This window comes from Beauveria bassiana (genome assembly GCF_000280675.1).
Source record: "Beauveria bassiana ARSEF 2860 unplaced genomic scaffold BBA_S00002, whole genome shotgun sequence".
In the NCBI taxonomy this organism is placed as follows: Eukaryota; Fungi; Ascomycota; class Sordariomycetes; order Hypocreales; family Cordycipitaceae; genus Beauveria; species Beauveria bassiana.
Window position 1 is genome coordinate 116928 of NW_007930837.1, and position 24919 is coordinate 141846.

General features: G+C 53.3%; 11 protein-coding genes across 11 annotated transcripts in view; 7 read left to right on the forward strand and 4 right to left on the reverse strand.

Moving 5' to 3' along the window:
- Positions 1-1674, reverse strand: part of BBA_00715 (FluG domain-containing protein) — a gene marked incomplete at both ends in the record, with an annotated part of 2481 nt that extends 807 nt beyond the window's left edge. Inside the window, 4 exons of the mRNA XM_008595812.1 lie at positions 8-328; positions 384-1087; positions 1168-1402; positions 1460-1674. Of these exons, the coding sequence (XP_008594034.1) occupies positions 8-328; positions 384-1087; positions 1168-1402; positions 1460-1674 (1475 nt within the window). The remainder of the gene's footprint in view (positions 1-7; positions 329-383; positions 1088-1167; positions 1403-1459) is intronic.
- Positions 1675-2553: 879 nt separating this feature from the next.
- BBA_00716 (uncharacterized protein) lies at positions 2554-3613 on the forward strand (the record flags this gene model as incomplete). The annotated part of the gene is made up of 3 exons (XM_008595813.1): positions 2554-2768; positions 2806-3226; positions 3278-3613. 3 exons carry the CDS (start codon positions 2554-2556, stop codon positions 3611-3613), a joined length of 972 nt encoding a protein of 323 aa, XP_008594035.1.
- A 1209-nt stretch (positions 3614-4822) lies between these two features.
- BBA_00717 (uncharacterized protein) lies at positions 4823-5148 on the forward strand (the record flags this gene model as incomplete). The annotated part of the gene is made up of 2 exons (XM_008595814.1): positions 4823-4916; positions 5000-5148. The coding sequence occupies 2 exons, from the start codon at positions 4823-4825 to the stop codon at positions 5146-5148; spliced, it is 243 nt and encodes an 80-aa protein (XP_008594036.1).
- Positions 5149-5420: 272 nt separating this feature from the next.
- On the reverse strand, positions 5421-6050 carry BBA_00718 (mismatched base pair and cruciform dna recognition protein; the record flags this gene model as incomplete). Its single annotated transcript, XM_008595815.1, has 2 exons — positions 5421-5681; positions 5742-6050. 2 exons carry the CDS (start codon positions 6048-6050, stop codon positions 5421-5423), a joined length of 570 nt encoding a protein of 189 aa, XP_008594037.1.
- Positions 6051-6987: 937 nt separating this feature from the next.
- Positions 6988-7950, reverse strand: BBA_00719 (uncharacterized protein; the record flags this gene model as incomplete). Its single annotated transcript, XM_008595816.1, has 1 exon — positions 6988-7950. One exon carries the CDS (start codon positions 7948-7950, stop codon positions 6988-6990), a length of 963 nt encoding a protein of 320 aa, XP_008594038.1.
- A 581-nt stretch (positions 7951-8531) lies between these two features.
- On the reverse strand, positions 8532-10282 carry BBA_00720 (cysteine desulfurase-like protein; the record flags this gene model as incomplete). The annotated part of the gene is made up of 3 exons (XM_008595817.1): positions 8532-8954; positions 9141-9964; positions 10027-10282. The coding sequence occupies 3 exons, from the start codon at positions 10280-10282 to the stop codon at positions 8532-8534; spliced, it is 1503 nt and encodes a 500-aa protein (XP_008594039.1).
- A 644-nt stretch (positions 10283-10926) lies between these two features.
- Positions 10927-12352, forward strand: BBA_00721 (BAR domain-containing protein; the record flags this gene model as incomplete). Its single annotated transcript, XM_008595818.1, has 3 exons — positions 10927-10962; positions 11054-12281; positions 12330-12352. The coding sequence occupies 3 exons, from the start codon at positions 10927-10929 to the stop codon at positions 12350-12352; spliced, it is 1287 nt and encodes a 428-aa protein (XP_008594040.1).
- A 622-nt stretch (positions 12353-12974) lies between these two features.
- On the forward strand, positions 12975-14696 carry BBA_00722 (Cytochrome P450 CYP645A1; the record flags this gene model as incomplete). Its single annotated transcript, XM_008595819.1, has 2 exons — positions 12975-13191; positions 13261-14696. The coding sequence occupies 2 exons, from the start codon at positions 12975-12977 to the stop codon at positions 14694-14696; spliced, it is 1653 nt and encodes a 550-aa protein (XP_008594041.1).
- Positions 14697-15250: 554 nt separating this feature from the next.
- BBA_00723 (meiotic recombination protein DMC1) lies at positions 15251-16192 on the forward strand (the record flags this gene model as incomplete). Its single annotated transcript, XM_008595820.1, has 1 exon — positions 15251-16192. The coding sequence occupies one exon, from the start codon at positions 15251-15253 to the stop codon at positions 16190-16192; it is 942 nt and encodes a 313-aa protein (XP_008594042.1).
- Positions 16193-16834: 642 nt separating this feature from the next.
- BBA_00724 (NIMA interactive protein) lies at positions 16835-19228 on the forward strand (the record flags this gene model as incomplete). The annotated part of the gene is made up of 2 exons (XM_008595821.1): positions 16835-17014; positions 17078-19228. The coding sequence occupies 2 exons, from the start codon at positions 16835-16837 to the stop codon at positions 19226-19228; spliced, it is 2331 nt and encodes a 776-aa protein (XP_008594043.1).
- Positions 19229-20153: 925 nt separating this feature from the next.
- On the forward strand, positions 20154-23584 carry BBA_00725 (torulene oxygenase; the record flags this gene model as incomplete). Its single annotated transcript, XM_008595822.1, has 5 exons — positions 20154-20273; positions 20351-21996; positions 22325-22586; positions 22642-22723; positions 22803-23584. The coding sequence occupies 5 exons, from the start codon at positions 20154-20156 to the stop codon at positions 23582-23584; spliced, it is 2892 nt and encodes a 963-aa protein (XP_008594044.1).
- Between the last annotated feature and the right edge of the window lie 1335 nt (positions 23585-24919).

Here is a 24919-nt window from a genome sequence, read left to right on the forward strand (position 1 = left end):
GCAGTACGACGTCCATTTGTCCTCAGAACCCAAATCCGATCCGATTCTGTCAAGGTAGAACGCGTAGGCGGAGTACTTCATGGGGTTCGATGTAGACTTCTCCCAGCTCCCGGCCGTGGTTCGTACCGATCGTCGGAAAACAGGAGTCTTTAGCATCGATGTCTTCCAGTACACTTTCGTGGCCGGCTTCCCAATCTTCGTTGAAAAAAAGGGTGCCGCGTGAGAGAAGCCGCCGACGTCCACTGCGTCGTCGCGAATCGCCCGTGCCAAGATATGGCTGATAGGGCAGAGAATGGGTAGCGGGTTCTCGCGAAATAGAAAAATAGTCCTGTTCAGTTGTTTAGCAACCCAATTTTCAATCATGAATAACGCGGAATACGCACGGTTTGGGCTTCTTCTCTGCGCCTTTATGGTGGCGAAAGAACACCTCCATGGCCAGTACGTCGCGGCCCCCACCATTCGGGTCCCTGACGACCCAGAGGACGATGTCTTCATAGCATAATGCTTTATGCAGCCGAATCGCCTCTTGATCCTCGTCCTGCTTAGCATTGCCAGCTAGCTGGTCAGGCTTTGGTTCTGTCTGAAGCATGTCGATGTCTTCTTCACCATCATCGCTGTACTCCGTGTCGCTCGTATCGTCCTGGTGGGTGTCGATTTCCCCGTCGTCGCTTTCGTCCCCGCTGTCAAGAGTAAAATCATCGGAATCAGAGTCAGACTCGGACGCAGGGCCTGATCTGCGGGTTGAGTTTCGCTGCCGGCTCATTCTGCCGGTGGCGGAGGCCGATTTGCGTTGTTGCCGCCTGCCACCTCGCACTGCGCAATTCTCCGCAGCCTTGCTGCTCGACGTATCTTCCACACCTGAGTCATCCAACAACGGGTCTCCAGTCCCTCTTCGTTTCGTTCCATCGACAAGCTCCGCGGGCCGGCATGCCGTGTATGCCTGAAAGAGCATAATGGCTGCAACATCCAGGCGGTCATCCTCAGTAGGGAACACACTCCGGTCGCGCGACCAATGATGCGTGAGGCCGAGAAGCAGATCGTCCACGCTCAGAACGGGCTTAGATCCAGGTTCGTCATCTAGGTTGAACTTTGTTTTGAGTTTGTCATTAATATACTAGCGACTATTAGTATGATATGGAGTGAAAGGTCAGGCTCGAGGTCACGTACCTTTCTGATTTCCTCGCAATGGTTTGGGTTGACAATCTTGCCGTCGTTACAACGGCGGTAGAGCATTTTGAAATCGCGCCAGTACTGATTGACGCTCTTCTTCTTCGACCTCTTGCGTCTCGGTTGCAGGTATGTTTCGCATATCCAGTGAAGGAAGGTCATGATGAAGCCTTTGTCGCAGTGCTGCGGTCGCAGCGCCTTGCGCCAGTCGCCGTGTTTGTTCGCATGGCAAAATCTTACACAATCAGCATAGATACTTTTGGCAGACATAGCACGATGGCTAGCGACTCACCTAATGAATCTTTTCTTGATATAGTAAATGTTCGACTTGGTCGTGGCTGCATCGAGCGGCTGGATGAACTGGGTGCTGTTCAACTGCCTCTGTAGGGTATGGTAGTCCTCGGCCACCAGCGCATTCTTCTGTGCTTCCTTGCGCAGCGCAGTGTCTCGGTGACGCCGCTTCGCGGCCCTCTGAAGGGCCTCTGCAATGTCGCGGTGGATTACCATGGCTGAAGAGCACAAAGAAAGGAAAGTTGTCGGAGAGTGAAGGGCCAGGCGTCTTCTTTTATGTGAGAGAGAGCAGGCAGGGCCAGGCAGGCAGGGTGTGCACGTAACGAAGGATAAAGGGTGTGGCTCCACAACCACCAAAAATGGCAGCTGCCTCACCGGTTTCCCCCACCAAAGGCGGCGACGTTTACCACCAGATTCGGTGGCCAAAACCGACGCACTTGGCTTTATTCTATAATATATATATTATTTAGGCTAGATATAAAAAAAAAATTACTTTCTAAGTAGTTATAAAATAATTATTAACTAGTTATATAATAAAAGATTATATATTAGTAATAGGTAATAATAAAAGATAAAAATTACTTTATAATTAGTTTAGAATTTATTACTAAAAATAAATATATTAGATTTAACTTATATATAACTAATTTATAACTAATTTATAAAGTAGTAAAGATACCTTAATATATATTATAAGTAATTAATAACTTATTTATACCTAATATTTTTTATAATATTAGATAAAAAAAGACTACTTTACTATATAAGTACTCTATACTAATTCTTAAAGTGGGGGGCACCTTAGCTGAGGGTGCCCTCCCTTAGCTCAACTGGCTGAGGTACCCTCAGTTGAGGTGCATCCACTACCTAGATAGTCCACCAGAACCCAACCAAGCAACTAACTACCTACCTAGGTAGGTAGGTAGGTGGTGCCTAGAGGTGCCTCAGGGTAGGTACCCAGAAAAGCGGCTAACTGGTGCCTAGAGGTGCCTAGGGGTACCTAGAAAACATAACCCTTTACACTGTTGCCTGCACGATCATTCTTCTTCTCAGCATCTCGATTTCCATTCCGTAAATAAGATCGTTGTCGTCGCCATGGATGCGGGTTCACAGTCACTCAATATGCGTTTCTGGTCGCGCCGCGAAACCATATTACGCCCAGGTCTTTGGTCATCCGAAGATCTGCAACTCTTTGGCTGCCAGTTCAGCGCCATCCATGCCTTCGATCCGCAGTCCTGCGAGGCTGCCGGCGCTGACGATAGCTCAGACCACGCTGTCGTCGTGGAAAGGGAAGCATTGGTTCTGCAGAAGTATGACTCACCAATGATGAAGCGCTTGGCTATGCAGGGCATACTGGCCGACGGCAAGCTCTATCGACATTGCAGGTAAGCCCGGCCCCGACTGGCAGCCCATGGATGAGAAGCTGACCGCAGTCTACGGGGCTAGAGAACCGCCGTTGTGTATCGGCAAACGCGTCATTGGCCGGGCGTCGCTCAGCTTTTTCCTCCCGGTGGAGAAGCAGCATCTTGCCCGCGGTGGCCTACTGCCCATGACAGGATGCATCGACTACCGCATGATCTCCGGGGCGCGGGAGAAAGCCGTTATATGCGGTCCACGTCCAAGACAGCGCCGTTGCAGCTACTCTGAGCGACTGAAGCGTATCACGCCGAGGGTGTGGACGGAGGATCCGTATATACTATTTATACTCCTTTCCATGGCACAGCACCAATACCACAGCAAGCGCGGGCGCCGTTGCACCGCGTTCCGAGTATGTCTCCCACCGGAGCGCTGACGAAGTACTGTGCTAATAGTAATCTAGGCATCTCTATTCGTCACTAACTCGGCGTTCAGGCAGGATATATATCTATTCGACGCGGACATTCCGGCGGCGCTCCTTGACGAGCTGCAGGACCCGCGCATCGTCCCACAGCGGCCAACGCGGCTCGTCATCCACGGCACAAGGATAAGTATCGAGCCGCGTAAAGACTTGTGGGCGCGCCTCGTGGCCGCGCTGTCGAGCCGAGGGGGGGACAACGCCGCAGACGGGGTTGGGCGGCGAGATGGCGAAGAACGGCGAGACGTGGAACGACGTCAAGATGTCGAAAGACAAGGAGATGGCGCAGATGAGGAGGGCTGCGAGCGGCAGGAGACGTAAGGGCTATTGTGGTGGTGACAAGATAAAGATGGGCATTTGTTTGCGAGAAATCGGACGTTGGTAATGATACCCCCTGCTTACTGCATTGCTTGGCGCAATTAATCAATTTTTTTCTGTTAAAACTGCCGTAGTATCCATCGGCTTGTCAAGCCAGCTTTACCCTCGTAGGAATACACGCTATATCTGTTGATGAGAGGATCGCTGCAGGGAGCATCCGCGTGTCACGTCGAGCCATTTAGCGCCCCCGGACGGCAAGGTGGTGTTTATTGCTTGCCCGTCGGACAATTGCGTCCAAGCCGGTTTCCGTCCATTCCCCCCTCCTTTTCTTTCTATTGGCCGTGTGTTTGCAACCGTTGCATGCAAAACAGTCTCATCTGGGAGAGGGATACTGGTCGGAACGGGAACGAGCTGCCGGGCACCGGCGCTGCGCCGCGCGCCTCTGCAAAGTTGCAGGACGCGGGCGTCCCTTGGTTATGTCAACCTCGGCTCTGCAGGACGAGTACAACTAAGGACCCCAAATCAGCTGGAAATGCCAAGGATTGGCGGCCTCATCTGATCAAGTTACAAGGTTTGAGACAAGCACGACGATCTTGTTTCGGGTTGTGGTGTGTTAATGCCGAGCTCTCCACAAGCAAGTTTCGACGCCCATTGATCTCGATGAGTGAAATGCGGAGAAAACCGCAACGGCTGTTGTAGGTTCATCACCAGCGAGAATGAAAAGGAAATCACTAGACTTCTATTCATCGAAATTGATACATCTAGATTTTTCTTATCGACTGTCGAATAAAAAACAATAGCGCAGACAGCCTTCGCCTCGTCCACGTGTATAAAATGACCATTCCTGCTTACTCGAGTATTTGACAGTATTATTCATATAGTTTCATAATATTAGCCACCATCAACAGCTTTCTTTTGTCCCAAGCTATAATACGCATTTTCTTTTTCAAGATGGCAGACAAAACCGCTCCGTATGACTTTATACGAAACGTGTAAAAGCTCTGTGAAAAAAGTGGTCCCTACATGCCACCAGCGTCAACGCACGGCGGGGCTTGGATCAAGTCCAGCGTCACTCCAATGATGATGGCTTTCTGTGGCGCAGCGCCCTCCCCCCCCCTAGACGCTTTTTCTCCCCTTACACGTTCCTTGTAGTTTTCAAGCTTGCAATTGCATTCACAGTACCGTCTTCTTCCCATATTCACACAGAGCAACATGACTGGCACATCAAGTACCGAAAACGGCGTCGAAATGGCGCGCCCCGAGCCCGCCATGCTCACCAGCCAGCCAACCCGTCACCAAGCCATGGGTATGTTTGCGCAAGCGTCGCGCGGCATAAAGGCGGCAAGACACGCACATTGATGGATGACAATACTAATTGGCACATTTCAGATCCCCAACAACCCCACGTCGACAACGAGAATACCGATCCCGAGCTCGGGCTACGAGGAGGTCAGGGGGAGATGTGCCCTGGCCGGTTCTGCTTCATCATTCCTTGCCCGATCCCCATCAACTGCTGCATTTTCCCTTGCCCTTGCTGATTGGAAAATATGCGGAATGAGATGGAAAGACCTCGAGACTATACTTTAATGACTTTCGATAATGAATCATACTCCAGAATACAGCCTTTTTACTGCACCTCGCATCCCGGAGCATCATGGTGTAGGGAACAGCTTCTCATGCCCTTTTCGAAGAAGCAAGTGATTGAACTAGAGATGTATTAAGGGTATTGAGCTATTCTATCGTTACACATAAAGTTTTCAGGTATCAGAAGGGTATAAATCTGGCCCATCAGCGAGCTGTGGATACTGCTCTACTCCTCGTTCTTCTGAGCGCGCTCGGCCTCGGCCTTCTTCTCGAGATCAGCCTCAACACCACGCTGGGCAGCCTTGCCGTCGGCACGCATCTGGTCATAGTGAGCCTTGCCCGACTCATCGCCCATAGCACTGGCCACGGCACCACCCATCACGCCCTTGGCACGATCAGAGACACCGCCAGTCAGATCGCTGAGCTGGCCCTTGGCCTCCTGCTGCTGTCCCTCGAGATTCTGCTCACGACCGGCATTCTTCAAACCCTAGATTCGTCGTTAGTATGTGATGTTTGCCATTATCAAGAATTAAGTGGAAGAGCATACCTCGTGGCCGACGAGACCACCAAGGGCCTCCTTGGCGGAACCAATGGTCTGGTTCCAGGAACCAGCAGATCGGTCGGCATTGTCCTTAGCGATGCCGCCATCGCTCGAGACGCTGACGCCGGCAGCCTTGACGCCGGCCTTGGACTGCTCGTGCTCAATCTTTGCCTGGTCCTGAGCGACCTGACCCTCAGCCTGCTGGGTGTTGTTACCCGTCAAATTGCCAATAGCGCTCTGAACTGCACCCGTGGCAGAGTTGACGTAGGACTGGAGAGTGGAGGGGGCCTGCTTATCGTTGGTATTGTCAGACATGATGGCGGTGTTGTTCTTTGTTTTTGATTGAAGTAGAGTAATGAAAGCAGAGTGATGCTAGCAGCTTTGGGAGCAGAGAAGTTGAAGAGTGGTATGATGGCAAGAAAGAGAGCTGTATGTGTGGGAAGAAGAGGGAAGAGACAGCTTTATACTCTGTTCATGTTCGACCCAGTTTCACGATACCCCTCTTTCCCTGAGAAAAAAAAAAACACTAGCTCATGAGACCCTCATCTGGCATGTGCGGCAACCCTTCCAAACGCTTTCTGACTTCCATTGGCACTTTCCCATTGTGTTGCTCAACCATGATGTGGCGCAAGTTTCGTAGTGGTGATGTCATAGCTGCTCCTTGAGGCAAGCGGGTGCCACACTGCATGTCGTTGGTGGGGCTCACTTGGCTGTGGCTGCCACATCCCGAGCCACCAGCAAGGTCGCTGATGCACCCCAAACCAAGGAATGCTCGACTAATATCATTCAAGTGACTACGCCGACACGCGTCAAATCAACGCTTCTCCATTGACGTGTGGCTGGTGCATTGGTGTGCGTTGAAGCAGTGGCCTCTGGAATCCACTAGTATCGCTGCACGCCGGGCAAGCAATCACTCACTGCAAGCTCGCCGCGACCAAAAACTTCGTTATAATTCGTGCATACCTCCGAGCTATCAAACGGTGTCGTATTTGCACCTCGACAGTACCTACTTGCTATTTAATGGTCAATCTGGTTCCAGCGAGTGCATACCAACATTAAATATGGCTGGCATTTGAGCGGATCATAAGGGGCTATATGATGCAGACACTGCAATTGGGATATCAGTCTCATTAGGATAAAGTCGAGAAATCAGTCAAAGAAAAGAAAAATGGCGATAGAGGTAAGCGTAGGTATCAGCAAAATTCAAAGAATACGCCAAAACAGCCCGTTTCCAAGACAAAAATCCTCCCCATTAAGCCAAGGAGCCCAGAAATTCCAAAATAGCGTCCGCCAGCTGCTGTAGACCCTTATCCTCCAGCGGGTAGTGCCCCGCGCCCTCCAGCTCGACAATCTTGACGGGCACTTTGCCGACCCTGTCGAGGACCAGCTTGCTGAGGTGCAGCGGCGTCCACCTGTCCTCTGCCGGCTGGGTCAGCAGAATCGGACACACGTCAAAGTCCTCATACTCGAGCGCCGGCGTGTAGCGCGCGTAGGTGGTCAGGAACCGCATCGACGCCGCCGACCCAGCTGACGTCTTGTCCTTGAGAAACACCCTGAGCGCGCGGGAATCATTGACCAGCGTGTGCATCTTGCTCGCCCACGCCATGGGCATCCTGAGCGACGCCAGGCCCGCCGCGTTGGCGAGTCTCGCGAGCGGCAGGCCGGCCCGCGCCATGACGACGTTGAGCGCCGTCTCGTCGGCGACTTGCTGGATGCGCTGATCGAGAAACGTCATGCCGACGATGCCCGCCACCTTGTTGTTGCGCGCCGCCGCGTGATACGTCAGCATGCCGCCCGCCGAGAGGCCGTACAGCACGACCGGCCGCGGGTCGCGCGCGAGCTCCTCGTCGACAAAGTCGCTCGCAATCTGCACCCACTCGTCGTACGGGCACGGCTTGCTCCGCGCCGACACGCGCGTGCAGCCGTACCCGGGCATGTCCACCGCCACCAGCTCGTAGCCGGCTGCGTGCAGCGGCACGCCCAGAATCATGGACATTTGCCGGCCGTTGGTGCCCACGCCGTGGTGCAGCACCACGCGCACCTTGGCCGACGGGTTGCGCCACCGGTCCAGGTGAATATCATGGCCGCGGTGAGACCAAAACTCCTCGACGGGTGAGTGCTCGGGTGTGAAGCGCAGGCGCGCAGGCAGAAATTCCTGAATATCCTTCCAGGCCTGCTGGTCCGCATATGTGGGCAGTTTAGAGGGAGTCGCCATGGTGCAGACCGCTCATAAGACGGGGAAAACGGTTCAAAGTGGAAGCAATTTTAGAATTAGAAAAGACAAAGGTTTAAGGTTATTATGGATTACATCTCGCCTACTCAGTGGCAATAATCTAGCGGGTGGTACTTATGGAATCCCCGAGGTCCTCAGAAGGCTCCAAAATGCTGAGTTTAATTGAAAATGAACTGAGTGTGTTTCAGCTACGGCGGCGATCAGCCGTCACTGCCGAGGCATCGGTGCGGGGTGTAAAGCTACAGTAAGTACATGCGCGCCGGCAATCTTTTTCTCATCGTGGATCCCCGATCCTCAATTGTAACTTCTGTATCTTCTGCTGGACTAGAAGTTCGGTTCGCGGTTTCAATGGGCCAATTTGGCCTTCTCGATTTGCTCTGCCGGCATCTTGACATAGGCAATCTTGATGTATTCGTGGCTACATGCCTTCCTGGAAGTTGATTACAAGAGGTATCATTATTGTACAATGCTTTTACACACACGAATTCGATCCGTGTTTCTGCCATTCCCGTGGCAACCCGATCTTATCGTAAACCATGCATTTCCCCCATCGATCCCGTCTCTTAATGTTGGCTCCATTGAATCGTGTCGAGATCGATGCCCTCTTGCACCAGCTCCCACAGCGGGCTTAGCTCGCGTAGGAATGTGACACGCTCCTCAACCGCCTTGAGCACATAATCAATCTCAGCCTCGGTAGTGAAACGGCCAATACCGAAGCGAATACTGCTGTGGGCGCTCTCGTCGCTGTTTCCGAGAGCACGGAGAACATAGCTGGGCTCCAGAGAAGCCGAAGTGCATGCGCTACCCGATGACAGAGCGATATCCTTAAGCGCCATCAAAAGTGATTCACCTTCGACGTAGGCAAAGGACACGTTGACGCAGCCAGGGTAGAAGGCGTTGGGGTCGCCATTTTGCGTGGTATGCTCCATAGCCAGGAGTCCCTTGAGTAAGCGATCAGACATGGCCTTGATGCGCCTAGAGTCGTACTATTCGTCGAGTTAGCAGCTGCGGCCGAGAGCATAATTCTCAAAACAATGTGGAGTGTTTGTAAAAGTCAGACAAACGCTTCAATCAACACAGAATGGCCTTGTCACAGGCCATTCAGAAAGCCATGCATGTAGAGCAACTCATCACGAAATCCGAGGTAAAAAACAAGTAAGAAATTCACGTACCGGCATCTCTTCTTTGGCGATGCGGCAAGCCTCGCCGAAGCCAGCAACCAGCGGAGGTGCCAAAGTACCGCTGCGGAGACCTCGCTCCTGCCCACCACCGGTGATGAGAGGGTCCAAACGGACACGCGGACGGCGACGGACGTAGCAGGCGCCAATACCCTTGGGGCCGTAAATCTTATGTGAGGAGATTGACATCAAGTCAATGTTCATGGCGTTAACATCAAGGGGAATCTTGCCGACAGCCTGCGCGGCATCGGTGTGGAAAAATATTTTGTTTGCGCGGCACAGCTTGCCAATCTGTTCGATGGGCTGAATGACGCCAATCTCGTTGTTGACAGCCATGATGCTGACAAGGGCCGTCTCGGGACGGATGGCCGCCTTGAGCTCATCCATGTTGACCAACCCGTTATTTTGGACTGGCAGATATGTAATTTCGAAGCCCTCATCCTGAAGATGCCTGCAGCTGTCGAGTACACACTTGTGCTCAGTCTGTGTAGTGATGATATGTTTCTTCTTGCCCGAGCGCCCGAAGAAGCGGGCGACGCCTTTAATGCTCATATTGTTACTCTCCGTCGCACCGCTGGTGAAGATGATCTCCTTGGGGTCGGCGCCGATGAGGTTGGCGATATGTTCACGAGCCTCCTCAACGGCCTTCTCACTCTCCCAGCCGTAGGCATGTGTCCGAGAGTGCGGGTTGCCGTAGACGCCGACATAATACGGAATCATGGCATCGAGAACTCTGGGATCAACGGGTGTTGTCGCTTGCATATCGAGATAGATGGGCCTTTGGCCCTCCTCCATGATGGCAGCGTCCTTGAGGACCTCTGCGCCTTCACGTTAGCGTTTTGACTAGTTGAGGGGATTCTGCGCGCATGCTGACACGTACCTGCCATTGGGCTAATTTTCATCTCGCTGCCATTCTGCATCATTGAGGGAGTAATGCCAGCGAAATCCTTCTTGTCGAGCTTGATGGCTGTCTCAACTTGAGCGTTGTTGGGCTTCGAGCCGGTAACATATGTTCGCCTCCTAGCGCCACCGATAACTGTAGCCGCCCGAGCGATGCCTTTGAGAGGCACGCCAACTGCTGAGTTGCGGCTGAGGCGGGCTGCTGAGCGCATCGCAGACGATGAAAGACTAGCCATTTTGATGTGGCGATTGACTGATGGATGTTCGTGGCGAAGATGAAGAAGCGGAGATAGCGCTGGCACACAACATTTATTGAGGATGGCAAATCTCAAGAAATTGTTAGGTCAGCTTCGGCTCGGGTTCGGGGATAAGTGGGCCGCAATATCTATCTGCTGATTGGCCGGGCCGGACAAACCTCCCCGACTGATTGGGCGTGGAGCTTCTAAATACCAAGTATCTAATTACATGGATGGACTTATGTACAGCACTGGAGCAGCATGGATGTAAATCTCGATATATGAATGGCACAAGGCTGATGGAAAATTTTGGCTTTCACAGAGACGAATTCTTTGAAGACAAAGTCATAGACGTCAAGCCACTTACCTGCGATATTTAGCCTTACAGTACCAATGTTACGCCGGCTGACGTACCTTAGGTACCTACGGAGCCTCTGAGCCGACTCTGCGCCACGCAGCCCAGCACAGCCACGGCACTGTCGTCACTGATCCTGCTTGCCTGCTTTCGCCGCTCTATGTATCCCGCTCGCATCAGCTTTCCACAACCGCTCCAACCACTTGCGGCAGCACAGTCGCCTGTGACGACGACTTCCACTACGTAAAGCACATATCCTCGAGAGCCCTTGCGCCGGCGAACCGTCACAATGAGTTTCAAAGGCTTTTCCAAGAGCATGGTCCGAGTAAGCAACCCCTCCTGTGACGCAACGTGCTGCCCCTCTACGCGCAGATTTCGACGGCATCGCGGCCAGCAGCTAATGCACCACACACCAGGCACCGCAACAATTCAAGGCTAAATTCAACATCGGCGAGCACACAAAAGATGCCGTTTACATGGATGCCGAGCGTCGATTCCAAGAACTCGAGACCGAGACCAAGAAGCTGCAAATGGAGTCGCAGAAGTACTTCAACGCCATCAATGGCATGCTGAACCACCAAATTGGGTTCAGCAAAGCCATGACGGAAATCTACAAACCAATCTCCGGTCGCATGTCTGATCCAAACTCGATGAAAATTGAAGGAAACCCCGAAGGTATCGAGGCCTGTGAGGAGTACGAGTCCATTGTAAAGGAGCTACAAGAAACTCTCGCGCCGGAGCTGGATATGATTGAAACTAGGGTTATCAGGCCAGCTACCGAGCTGCTAGATATCATCAAAGTTATTCGAAAGACGGCCCAGAAGCGCGACCACAAGCAACTCGACTACGACCGTCACCGCGCGGCTCTCAAGAAGCTGCAAGACAAGAAGGAGCGCTCTGCCAAGGATGAAAAGGCTATGTGGAAGGCTGAGGGGGATGTAGAGCAGGCCACGCAAGACTTTGAGTACTTCAACTCATTGTTGAAGGATGAACTGCCCAAGCTGTTTCATCTTGAAGCCGAATTCATCCAGCCGCTGTTTCAGTCGTTCTACTACATGCAACTCAACATTTTCTACACCCTCCACGAGCGAATGCAGCGCTGCGATATTGGATACTTTGATTTGACTAGAGACATAGAGGAGGCCTTCCACGAGAAACGCGGCGATATTCAAGAGCAAGTGGAGGCTCTCTCAATCGTTCGATTCAAGACGACCGGTCAGCGACGCCCGCCCAAGTACCAACCTAGACCGGCTCTGGAAGGGAGCAAACAGCCTGCGCTTTTGACTTACGGCAACGGCCCGTCTAGCCCAGCCTCGAAGCCTAGCCCGAAACTAGGCGGTTACCAACGACCGACCTCTACAATACCCGAGAAGTCATCCGCTCCGCCTCCGTATAGTGCCGGAAACTCGAGTATGGCCTTGGTCGCGGCTGCCAAGTCGAAACCACCGCCACCAAAGCCGAAGCCCAGCCACCTGGCGGGCGCAAAGCAGGCTGAAACAGTCACTGCACTGTACGATTTCGCTGCTCAGGCAGACGGTGATCTCAGCTTCTCGGCTGGTGATGTCATTGAGATTGTGCAAAGAACACAAAACGAGAACGAGTGGTGGACAGGCAAATTGCGCGGCAGGCAGGGCCAATTTCCCGGTATGCAGAATTGCGCATCAAGCCCGGCAATAGCTAATAACTGTACAGGAAATTATGTTCAGACATCGTGAGCGGGGGTAATGCGCGTCGCATGTTGGGCCTCGTTGCATTGCACACCCAACTGGTTGTAAGCGCATCACCGTGCGGGGGAGGTTACGACTGCTAATGAGTGAGCTTGATAGATGGCGAGGTACCCGGTGCTAAAGAAGATGTAGTTTGGCGTAGGATAATATGCCGTAAATGATAAGAGAAACATACTTTCTATTAGTACAACTTCAACTTTCCTGATTCGACAGTGGCGCCCGTGATCGCGAAGTGGACGCGGTGGGCGAGGGAAGCCGAGGCTAACAACTGCTCTCCGACTAACTAGCAGAAATCTGATGCTTTCCGCTTTACTCTCTGTAGTTAGTTGCGTCCTACTACCGCGACCATTACTGTGGACTATGAATTAGACCGGAAGTTCGGCGTGATCTTTCTGACAGTGGACAGTGTGCGATTGGCACCAGCATGAACAAAATCGAACGCCCGCACTGTGCAGACAAACATTATAAATACACGGTTCTTATTGGGCCGGCCGCCGTATAAGGCAGCCCGGCTCGATCCTAGTACACTCTTCTCTCGCACACTTTTTGATCCAATGCCCATTGCTTAATTACTGCGTCCGAGTCATTCCCTTACTTTTTGGGATTCAGAATGCTAAGCCCCGATGTAGACTGGGCTTCGCCCTTCCAAACCGACAAGCTTCTGGAGATTCGCTCCTCTGGCAAGAAGAAGCTGCCCGGAATCAATGCCATGTCCGGAATTGACAAGCAGATCCTCCACTGCCCTGTCAAAGTTGGAAAGCTAGGAATTGAAGGGGACTGGCATGATTTGACATTTCATGGAGGCCCGGACAAGGCCATCTTGGGTTGTAAGTCTTGACGGGGCAGCCGTTCGCGCCGAATCATTTCGCTTCCAGCGGCTTACACGAAAACGGCAGATTGCTCTACCCATTACCCGGACTGGAGAAAAAGCTATCCGGAGCGCTCTGACAAATTCGTTCCGGGCGGCTTTGGTGAGAATTTTGTGACAGCACACATGAATGAGCGAAACGTTTGTATTGGCGACATTATTCAGTTTGGCGACACATTACAGCTTGAAGTTTCTTTGCCACGACAGCCCTGCTATAAGCTGAATCATCGCTTCTCACTGAAGAATTTTGCGCCATTGACATACAAAACGAGCCGCACCGGATGGTACTACAGAGTCGTGCGCGAGGGCACAGTGTCTGCCGGCGATGAAGTACGCCTTGTTGAGCGTAATTGGCCAGATTGGACGATTGAAAGGATACAGGAGTATCTTCACCGTGATACGAATAATCACGCGATGAACGAGAAGCTCGCTGCCATCGAAGCTCTGGGCAATGAGAGCCGTGGTATGTTTCAAAACCGTGTGGCCAAGGCCCTTCGCAGGGCGGAGCCCAAAGTTGAGGAAGTGTGGCGAAATTTCAGAGTCGTCCAACGCAAGCAAGAAACACCACGGATTATTTCTTTGCAGCTCGAAGCAGAGGAATTAGATGAGGAGCTACCCAAATCGCTTCTCGGGGCCCATGCCAGGCTGAGACTGGGTAATGGCTTGACACGAACATACTCGATCGTCTCTGGGGATGAGGCAGGAGTCGGCATCGGTAACAAGTTTGAACTCGGCATTTCTCTGGATGAAAATACCCGCGGCGGGTCCAAATATATACACGAAAACGTCAAGGTGGGTGATGCAATTGAAGTTGGCCGCATAACAACAGACGTCAAGCACGGTGCGATGGCTAGCAATCACGTGTATATTGTCGGAGGCATCGGAATTACCGCATTCGTGGCTATCATGAAGAGCGTGCACCAGATGAACTATAGTCTTGAGCTGCACTACGCGGTTCGCACGGCCGAAGAAGCTGCGTTTTTGGACAGGCTGGAACTGTTCCGCGATAGAGTCAAGGTATACGATAAATCCAAAGGCGAGCGCATGGACATTCCGAAAATTGTCAGCAGTCTGCCGTGGAACAGCAAGCTGTACGTTTGCGGCCCGCCCAGGATGATGGAGGCGGCCAAGACAGCTGTCGAGGCCAATGGCCTTTCACACGACGAAGTCCACTACGAAGCATTTACCGCCGATGTCTCTGGTGATCCATTCGAGGCTGTCGTGGCGAACAAGGGGGACAGAAAGATAAAGGTCAGCGAGGACGAGAGTTTGCTGGAAGCGCTTCGTCGTGAATTTCCAGATGTCCCCTCGAGCTGCGAGGTCGGCAACTGTGGTACTTGCAAGATTACCCTCAAGGAAGGCCAGGTTGAACACAGAGGCAGCGCACTGGAGCCGGGAGAGCAGAAAGACCACATGCTTTCATGCGTGAGTCGAGGAGTTGGAAGAATTGTTGTGGAAGTGTAGTTTCTCATACCATCGAAAATGTTCGTGAAACTCGGGAGAAGATGGTTATCTATTCAACCTATGACGTGGATCTACGCGCGAACACAGGCGAATGACAGCATCTGCGCTGTAGTAATAGAAAACTATAGAGTAATTCGGCACAATGATATGATCTCGGATATTTGCCAATGTACTGACTTTTATCTCTTTCGAAAACGACATCATGGCCGCCCTGTATTTAGCGGCGCAACCTTGTACTTGTGATGATACCCCACGCGCAAGACGGCCGTTGCGTCGGAGCGGCGACTGAATTTCGTGCTGGAAATAGATACGTGATGTGATCTGACTGTTACTACCGAATCAACATTTCAAATGACCATATTTCTGATACTTTTAAATTTCAACGCTTTGAGAGCCATGTATCTGGGTGTAAGTGGGTGGGTTTTGTTGGCTGGCGCTTATCGATAAAAAATGTCGATGCTTTTTTTCTGCCTCTCGTAGGAACTTGTCGGCCTACGCTTCGTCACGTCACCAATCGTAATCCTAAGCATTGCCGATCCTTCACAGGCGTCAAGATGGCGCTGCCAAAATCAAACAATGAACAATTTGCGGTGTTGGCCATTCAAATGCCTCCCTGCCCATCGTTTCCCGAAGCCGCCGTGCACGAAGTCCGCATCCGACGAAATGCGCCCAAAATCGCCACAGCAAACGACTCTCGCAGTCTCTTTCTCAAAAACATCCCGGCCGATAGTACAGAGCAGCATTTTCGTGCCGTTTTCACGCAACTTGTTGGCGCAGGTCGCTTTGAGAGCATCGACTTCGAAGACGAGCGCGGTGCTACATATTCATTCAATCCTGCTCAGGCCGTCAAGATCAATACTATTGCGAAGAAGCGCAAACGGGACGAGATAGAGATGGAAGAGCAAGAAAAGGAGAGACAGGCTATACAACTTCCCGAGATTTGGACAAGAAGGGTGTTGCGCAGTAGCAGCACTGCTGTCGTGCTCCTTGCTGACGACAAGAGCGTGCAGCTGGTCCTCAAGGCCATCGCAAAAGCCAACAAGACCAAGAAATATCCAATGTGGGAGGACGGTTCGTTAAGCGGTGTACCGCCACTTGGCGTGCCTTGGATATCGGCGCACTTGCGAGACTCGCGGGTAGACAAGGCGGAAGCTCGAAGGTCGGCGCACGCCTTCTTCAACGCCTTCAACCGCAAGGAGAAGGAAGCTGCCGAATTAGCCAAGAGACTGCGCAATGAACCTGATGAGGATGGCTTTGTGACAGTTACGCGTGGCGGTCGCACAGCGCCCGCCAGCAAGTATGAGGCCGAAGAGGCCAAGCGTCGGATGGTGGAGAAGGACACCAAGAAGAAGTCCGAAATGAAAGACTTTTACCGCTTCCAACTGCGCGCGCGCCGCAAGGAGGAGCAGGCTGCTTTGATGAGGAGATTCCAACACGACAGGGAAAAGGTCAATGCCATGAGGGAGAAGCGTGGCAAGTTCAAGCCCGAATCATGATGAAACGAGGCATACCCAGATGTCAAGTAAGTCACAACCTCTTTTATATTCTCTGGACCAGGATGACGCCGCGGGGCCATCAGAGTGCAAAAGGCTAGCTACCGTTTGCCGCATGATGAAGACAACCGCGTTACCGAAATCTTCTCAAATATGTCTGAACCGGTCCATTTTCTCCACGTTATTCTGCAAAGCATGGCAAGAGACATTAACTGACTATTCACAAATAACAGGTAGCGCATGTCTAGGAGTGATACAGGCTATCTCTTTGATTGGGACGCTTTTTCTAGCGCTTGGATACCGCAAGGACGACCTTTGGTAAAGCGAGCTTTCTCCGCAGTTGTGCGATTTCGGCGACACGGACTGTATATACAAAAATATTGTAAATAAAAAATCAAGCAACAAGTTATACCTTGACTTATAGCTATCGCATAGTTTTGCATGGCTGGCCCTACATATCTATCTGGAGATAACGCTGTATCGGTAATGTGGGGCGGATCATTGTTTACTTCCCCCACACAGCAACCAAATAGTACGACCAGTGGCGCTGGCATTTACATACCTACCGACAAATACATGATTCGTGATACATGAGAGCACTGCTGTAGGCATACTCTGGCAGAAAATCTCTCGTGAGTCGTCATCATGGTCGATACAGAGAATCTGCGGACCGCTTCGGCGTACATCAACAACCAGCTCCTGTCGCGAGGACTTCTGCGGGATGGTCAGACAATTGACTTTGCCGGCCACGGAAAGTGCGAAGACGCTTCGGTAACTGCCGGCCGAATCATCAGTGTCGTCAACGACTTGATCTTACGTCGCGACGTAAGTATTTCTTTACGCATCTGCAGAATTTTCTGTATCCTTTTCTAATCATGGAGGCCCCAGCGAGATGCCGATCACCGCGAGTCACTGTCTGCGACGATGCGCTCGCTGCGCGCCGAGAATATAAAACATCTGAACGATATCTCCAAGCTCGAAGAGAAAGCCGCTGAAGCGCAGCGTAAACTCGAGATTGCCACGTCGGCCGAAAATGCCGCCAAGACACAGCTCAAATCTGCGGAATCGACGATGCGGGGGCTCAAAGAGCAGCTGGCACGAACGAAAGCCTTGGTTGCGCAGACCCGAACATCGTGCGCGACTGAGGTGCGCCGCCGAGACAGACAGATCGATACGCTGAAGAAACAGCTCGGCGAAGCGGGACGAGCCCGCGGTGCGCGCACAAACCCTGCGATTACGACAATTACGATTACGGGCAATGTCGACGAGGAACCCCCATCGCCTACAAAGACTGGTGGTATGATGACGGACGAGTATAGTTTACGCGGCGAGTCTACTGTGTCACTGGCCAAGCTTTCGCAGAATCTGAGCGAGGAAAATGAGGCTGTACTGGCACTCATGTCCAAGGCTATGGATCAGCTGCGAGAGATGAGCGGATGGGAAGAAGGCAAAGGAAATACGCAGAGAAACCAGCAGCAGAACCTGGAGGATATGTCTATGGAACTTGAGTCCATCATGGAGCATATGCGCAACATTTTGAACAACCCGTCATTTGTTTCAATTGAGGAAGTTGTCGCCCGCGAAGAGGAGATCAACCGTCTGAAGGAGGGATGGGTGAAGATGGAGACCAGATGGAAGGATGCCATGCTTCTTATTGACGCATGGAGAAAGAGAATGGCTGCAGGTGGTAGTCCCATTCGCGAGGACGAGCTCAAACATGGATTTCGTCTTGGGTCTGTCAGATTGACAGGCACGACAAGTGGCATCGGCGACTCTACTCTAGCACTACTCGATGAAGCTCTGGAGAAAGAAGAGAAGGAGGAATATGGCGAGGAAGATATCTACGATCATAGCGGGGAGGAGTCTGAGCATCTTGATGACGAAAACGCAGCTTATTACGGGGAGGAGAACGAGCATCGCGGGGAAATGGCCAACGACGAATTGCTAGAGAAGGAGGCTCCGCATGACGAAGCGCGACAAGATTCGGAATATTCACAGGAAGAGCCCGAGAAAACGCCAGAGGAGATGACGGAAAAGTCCTCCGAGATACCAGCGCAGCAAATAGAAGCTGAAGCACCTGCTATAAACGACACTTCTCGAGAATCAACTCCACTACCAGAGCCGCCGCAGTTGAGCCCTCTACGAAAGTCTTCCTCAGCAGGCAATCGAGGATCCCAGCACGCACAGCCCATCGCCTTATCAAGGAAAAAGCAACCGGAGACTTCAACCAGCAGCTCACTTCCAGAACCCACTCAAAGACATCGATCAGCATCTGGTGCGCTCCACGTGCAGAAGCGAGGCTTTGAGCAACCTGGCCGCCGGCCGACGCGAGTTGCCAGCAAAGTTCCCGAGGCAACATTCAATAGACGACTACCGACAAGAGTCACTTCGCTTGAGGAAGCGCTCCTATATCCGCCAAAGCAGGCTATGGAGCCCAAGTTAGAGGGACCTGTCGAGGAGCAACTGGCAACGAAATCAGAGAAGACGACACAACCAAAGCAAGATTCGAAGTCAGACGCGCAGTCAGAGACAAAGCTGCGAAAGGCAACGGCTCCAGCAAGTCAACGCTCGATCAGTGGTCTAACTCCACGCAAGCCTTTCCCCAGGCCAGCAGAGCCGATCTCACAACAGAGCCCGCTGACCATGTCTAATATTGCTGCCAAGCTTGCCGCCTCTGAGGCCGATGCACATCGCGTACGTGCAAAAGTGCTAGCCGCGAGAAGCAGACCTATCACTCTGAAACCCTTTGACCGTCTCAAAGACTCGCATGGTGTAGCACACGAAGATGGCCCAAGCTCTGGGGCTGAGACTCAAACACACGATCACGCAGCTGCCTCTGAAACGCGAACTGAGAACGTGGAAAATGTCGACCCAGCCAAGACTGATCCGGAGCGTCCGGTGCGTGAGCAAGACGATGGCCATCTCAAGGTTCAGAAGCGCAAGCGAGATATTCGCATATCTAGCAAGAGGACATCAAGGCGGCGAAGTACGCTGAGTCCAATGGAGTTGGAAACTCTGATTGCAGGGGCCGAACAATAGAGACTGTTGCCGTGATTTGGAGATTCATGTTGTATATACTAGAGCATTTCGTCTTGTTACACGTGTTTGGCGGAGCGGTGATACATTGTTTTTCTAGTGTACATGCGTCGTGGGTAGCGCAGCTGAGGCTTGGGTAGATTGGATGGCAGGGACATACGTATGCATGAATATAAAAGAATGACTCTACCTGAACGTGGTCTGCAGTCTTGTCCAAGTCTACAAAGTGCCGCCCTCAATATTTCTCAGTCGTTGGCAAACAAAAGCCTTGCCGTAACTACGTAACGCAATGTAGCTTGCATACACTAACTAGTTACCGAGTGTGGTTTTCAGCCTTGTTGTTTCTCAGCCGAGCCTGATTTCAATCACACTAGGTTCTTGATACTTTTGGCCAGACAAAGGCCACATTCATGCTCGGATAGCCATGATGTGAGATGCAACACGCCGTCGATCGATGCTGCTTTATGCATCGAGCTTCTTAATAGCTGAACAATATTTACAAGCTAACTAACTTGCTTGCTTGCTTGCTTGCTTGCTTGCCCTAGCGCAGAACTCGGGGGAATGCTAACATTCGCGTGTTGTGGGGTAACTTGTTCTGACGCAAGGCTGCCACTATTTAATAAAGAAGCGAAAGCTTTGCGGCTCAAACAAAAATAACAACTAGTTGATTGCTTTGCTGGGACACCAACAAGGCTTGCGTGTGCCTTTGACCGGCCCGGGAGGTGGGCGGTTTGCTCGGGCCAAGGGTGCGGGCGCACCAGAGACGTCATAAAAGGTTCATATAAGAAGAAGTGCTGCGTACTGCTCTCTCTCTCTCTCTCATATATATGAGAAGAAAGTAATACTGGATACACTTGGCAGCTGGAAACAAACAGTTCCCCCCTTCGGAGGAACAAGAGAACAAACGCACACAAACACATCGAGAAGCATGTCCCTCTGCGGTTCTGGAACACAACGGCGCACAACGGCCGAGGAAGAGGCAGATGGGCGGCAGATTCTACAGAATATCCTCGATAAAAAGTATAATGACTGGCCCAACGAAGCTGGAGTAAGTGATTTCTCTCTACGATATTTGACGAGCCCCGGTGTGGATGTTGACGCGGGGGACGGGTTTGGATTATCTAGTTTGTCGGGCTGACCGAGCACCACGGGCCGGTGAAGCTGCGGGTCCACGGGACGATCCCCTCGTATGCTGCGGGCGCGCTGTACCGCACCGGACCCGGCATGGGTGAAATTGAGACGGCGGAGCGCGGCACTCATCACGTATCGCACTGGTTCGACGGCTTCGCGCACACGCACCGGTTCGACATTGCGGCGGCGGATCCCGACGGCGACGGCGCCACGGCAACGGTGACGTACTCGTCGCGTCGGCAGGGGCAGGAGTACATTGACAAGATTAGAAAGAAAGGTTGGCGCGCGGGCATCACCTTTGCGCAGCGCAGCGACCCGTGCGTCGGGCTATTTGCCAAGGTGGCGAGCCGCTTTGAGAAGGAGGTTAATAACAACGTCGCGGTGCTACGCAACGTGCCCGGCCTGGACAAGGACAAGGTGCCGACGCCGGCGGCGGGCCATTCCGTCGTCACGACGGGTAACATTGCCATATCGACGGACAAGTCGGTCCTTCAGGTCCTCGACGAGGACACGCTCGAGGCGGTCGACAACGGCACGCAAGCGGAGCGCTTCCACCCAGACCTCAGGGGGGCGCTGTCCATATCGCACGCACAGCGCGACGAGGCGACGGGCGACTTGTTCAACGTGAACCTCGAGTTTGGCCGCGTCCCAAAGTACCGCTTCTTCCGCGTCAACGCCGCGTCGGGCACGACCGACATCCTGGCGACCGTGGCGGCGAGGGACATCTGCGCGGCGTACATTCACAGCTTCTTCCTGACGGAGAACCACGTGGTGCTGTGCGTGCCGTCGTCGCACTTTGCGTGGTTCGGCGCCAAGATCTTCTGGGAGGGCAACGTGCTCGACGCGATCAAGCCGTTTCACAGGGCAGCGGCGACGCCGCCGTGCCAGTGGGTTGTCGTCGACCGGCGACGCGGCCGCCGCCGCGGCGTGGTGGCGCGGTTCGCTACGCCCGCAGGCTTCTTCTTCCACTCGATCAATGCGTTTGAGGAGACGGTTAAGGACAAGGAAGAGCAGGGCGCGACACGGACGTACCTCAACCTCGACTACATTCACTATGAGACGACGGCGCCGCTGTACGCCATGTACTACGACGTGATTCTGCGGCGCAACGGTGCCGCCGACGCGTTCTGGAGAGACCGGGCGACTGCCGAGGCGATGAGGCCGCGGTTTGTTCGTCGGCGCTTCGCCCTCCCAGCGGACAGTGAGCCGCAGATATCCGCCGCCGCCGCTGCTGCTGCTGCCACGGCGCCCGAGGTGCTCTCGATCCCGGCGCCGCACATTGGCGAATTGCCAACCATTAACCCGGCGTTCGCGTGCAAGCCGTACCGCTACGTGTACAGCGTGCCGAGCCGCGGCCTCAGCACGGCGATTGGCGAGTGTCTGGCCAAGACGGACCTGGTGACGCGCGACGCGCTCATCTGGAGCGGACTAAAGGGCCACACGCCGGGCGAGGGCATCTTTGTGGCGCGGCCGGGCGCGGTGGACGAGGACGACGGCGTGCTGCTGAGCGTGGTGCTGGACGGCGAGGGGAAAAGGTCGTATCTGCTGTGTCTGGACGCGAGGACGATGACGGAGACGGGCAGGGCCGAGGCGGATTTTGCGATTGCCATGGGGCTCCATGGGTTGCATGCGCCAGCCGCGTAAGCCGTCCTGTGCGGCATGCCGCGGCCGTTTTTTTGCTTTTTCTTTTTTTTTTTCTTCGAGTTTGCAGCTGTAGTAGACGGTTATGAGGATTGAATGATACGTAATGACATGTTGTATGCATCTCTGTGTGAAAGAGTAATGTACACCTGACGTTGAAGAGTGGAGGCGCCGTTGCACATCAGCTGAGGGCGGCGGCGCAACTACCTTAGTTAGGTAGGCAGCTTGGCAGGCAGGTGTAGGTACCAAATCCAAGCTGTTCTTTTTGTGCCTACCCCCACCAATTTTCATCTCAGCCCAAACAGCACAAAACCCGCCTCTCAACAGCTTCATTACGCTACTTTTGACCGAAGCGCTTAGCTTTCAGCTCCATGTGAAGCTAGTATATAATAAATCCGACAAAATGAAGCCCGTTATTGCCATCCCAGCGACGCTGGCGCTCATCGTCTTCGCGGCGGCGAGGCGGTCGCTAACGCCAATGGGTCTCGTGGCCGCGACTGCGACGGCGGCCGCGCACGCATACCATCCCTGGAATATGCCCTTTGCACTTTTGGTTGCCTTTTTCCTGGCGGGAACGCGCGTTACAAAGGTATGCTGTGAGCTGGCCGTAGTGGTTCGGATATTGCGAGCTAATGCCGTCGCAGATCAAAAAGGATATCAAGGCGAAGCTTACGCTCAGTGCAGCTGGTGCATCTGGGGCCGAAGGTCCCAGAACACATGTTCAAGGTACAACGCTTCACTTTTTCACTTATCCAAAGGGAGGGAAATGGCTATGGGTACGGATACAGGCGCTAACAAGCAGCAGTCTTTGCCAACTCGCTCGTCGCATCCATCTTTTCGATTCTACACGCGCGTCAGCTCCGTCAACGCGCCGCCGCCTACGCCGACCCCTCCGCTGCGAACCCTTCCGGCTCCATGTGCTACTCGTACGGGGGCGACCTGCTCGTCGTGGGCATCATCGCCAACTACGCGGCCGTGGCTGCCGACACGTTCAGCTCGGAGCTGGGGATTTTGTCGTCGGCGCAGCCGCGGCTCATCACGTCGCTGGGCCTGCGTCGGGTGCCGCCAGGCACCAACGGCGGCGTGACGCTGCTGGGCCTCGGCGCGGGCCTGCTTGGCGCGGTGCTCATGGTGACGGTGGGCTTTGTGTTCCTGCCGGCGTGCACCGAGGCGACGGCGGCAACGCTCGGCGGCGGCGCGCCATGGACGCTCGGGGAGCGCCGCACATTCCTGGGGTTCCTGGTCGCCTGCGGCTTCGCGGGCACGGTGCTGGACAGCGTGCTCGGCGCGCTGCTGCAGCGCTCCGTGAAAGATGTCCGGTCGGGCAAGATTGTGGAAGGCGAAGGGGGCACGCGCACCATGGTGCATGCTACGACGGCGGGTGACAGAAAAACGCATACGGATGACAAGGAGACGGTGCCTTTGTCGCCGACCAAGGGTTTTCCGTCGCGGGTGGTGGAGAGCGGGCTGGATCTCCTGGACAACAATGACGTCAACTTTTTGATGGCTGTGACGATCAGCGTCGGTGCCATGTATTTGGCGAGCTGGCACTGGGGCATCCGGGTGGAGGATTTGATTAAGCCCTGAGGAATTGTAGGGGAAGGGAGCTGTAAGTAGTGATGCACGATGCAGTATCCGTATGCTGGCCCATATCCGTGACGGCAGCTGCCAATATCTGTGACGCTGGTGACGTCGAATATTGCATCTCGTGCGCAGGGGTACGGTCGGGTTGTTACCCTCACGACAATGATCAGCAGTTACATATGAGCAAAAATAAAAATTGACGACGTAATAAGAAGGCGCAGTGCAATTGACGACGTATGAAAAGGCTACGTCGGTCGGCCCAATTGCGCACATCACATGTTGCCCCGGCTATACCAAAGTAGTCGTCCCGCAAACGCTTGCCAGCTCTCCTCGCAGCGTCGGTCTGGGGCAAGAGGACCACTTAAAGCCAGGCACCAAGCTATTATGACAGGATAGCCGAGAGCACTGCAAAGTGTGTGGGGAGGAGGGGGTGGTGTGTGGCCTGTTTCTGGAGAAGAGATAACGAATACCCTTGGTGTTATTGGATTGCTTGCTATTCACTCCGAGGAGCACGAGGCCTTTGCCCTTGTTTGTGGAAAAGGAGTTGAGTGAGCGTGAAAGCTCCGTTTACGGAGGACCCAGCCAGTCACCCAAGCGACAAGGTCTTGACTCTTTGGTTATGTGGATCGTGGAAATCGGAGGCGGGGGTTATATAGAAGCGTGGGGACGTGCAACAGACAGTTGGTTAGAGTTGTTGGGCGGCGCGGGGATAAGCGAGGTTGAAGAAGGGAGGGGGGGAGAGAGAATAAAATATCCCGGGGCGGCCGATATAGGGCCGGCGGATTGTCGTGGACAAATGAGCGGCAGGATAATTACGGAGAGAAGCGTAACACGAAAAAGGGAAAGAGCAAGAAACTCTGAAGTCAGGACAGGCTGGCGACATAAAAACTACGGACAAGTGAGATGAATGGGACGAAAAGAAAAGGGCGGGGAGGGGGAGGGGCGTGTGTTGAAGAAGATAAGGTAGCGCGAAAAACTGGGGGAATGGATGGATGATGATGGACCGGTTGGAAATGCCGATGCAGCATGTGGCTTCGGCCGCCCGTCGTCGTTGCTGATGCTTTTGGTGTTTTTATTCAGCCGCGATTCATTATCTGGTCAAGCTGGTAGATTAACGAGACATTGTTGAGGCAATTTAGCGTCGTGGTTGATGATGATGTGCCTCACCGGCCGCTCCAACTTACATTTTTTGTACAACTCGGCCTTTTTTGCAGCAAACAAGGCAGCAACTGCAGGACCAAAACCCACCGATTACCTCGGAATAGATCGAAAACCTTCAATATGCTACTAGTGAATTTCTCAACTTAAAAAGAGGGCCGGTTCCGAGGCATTTTGGCT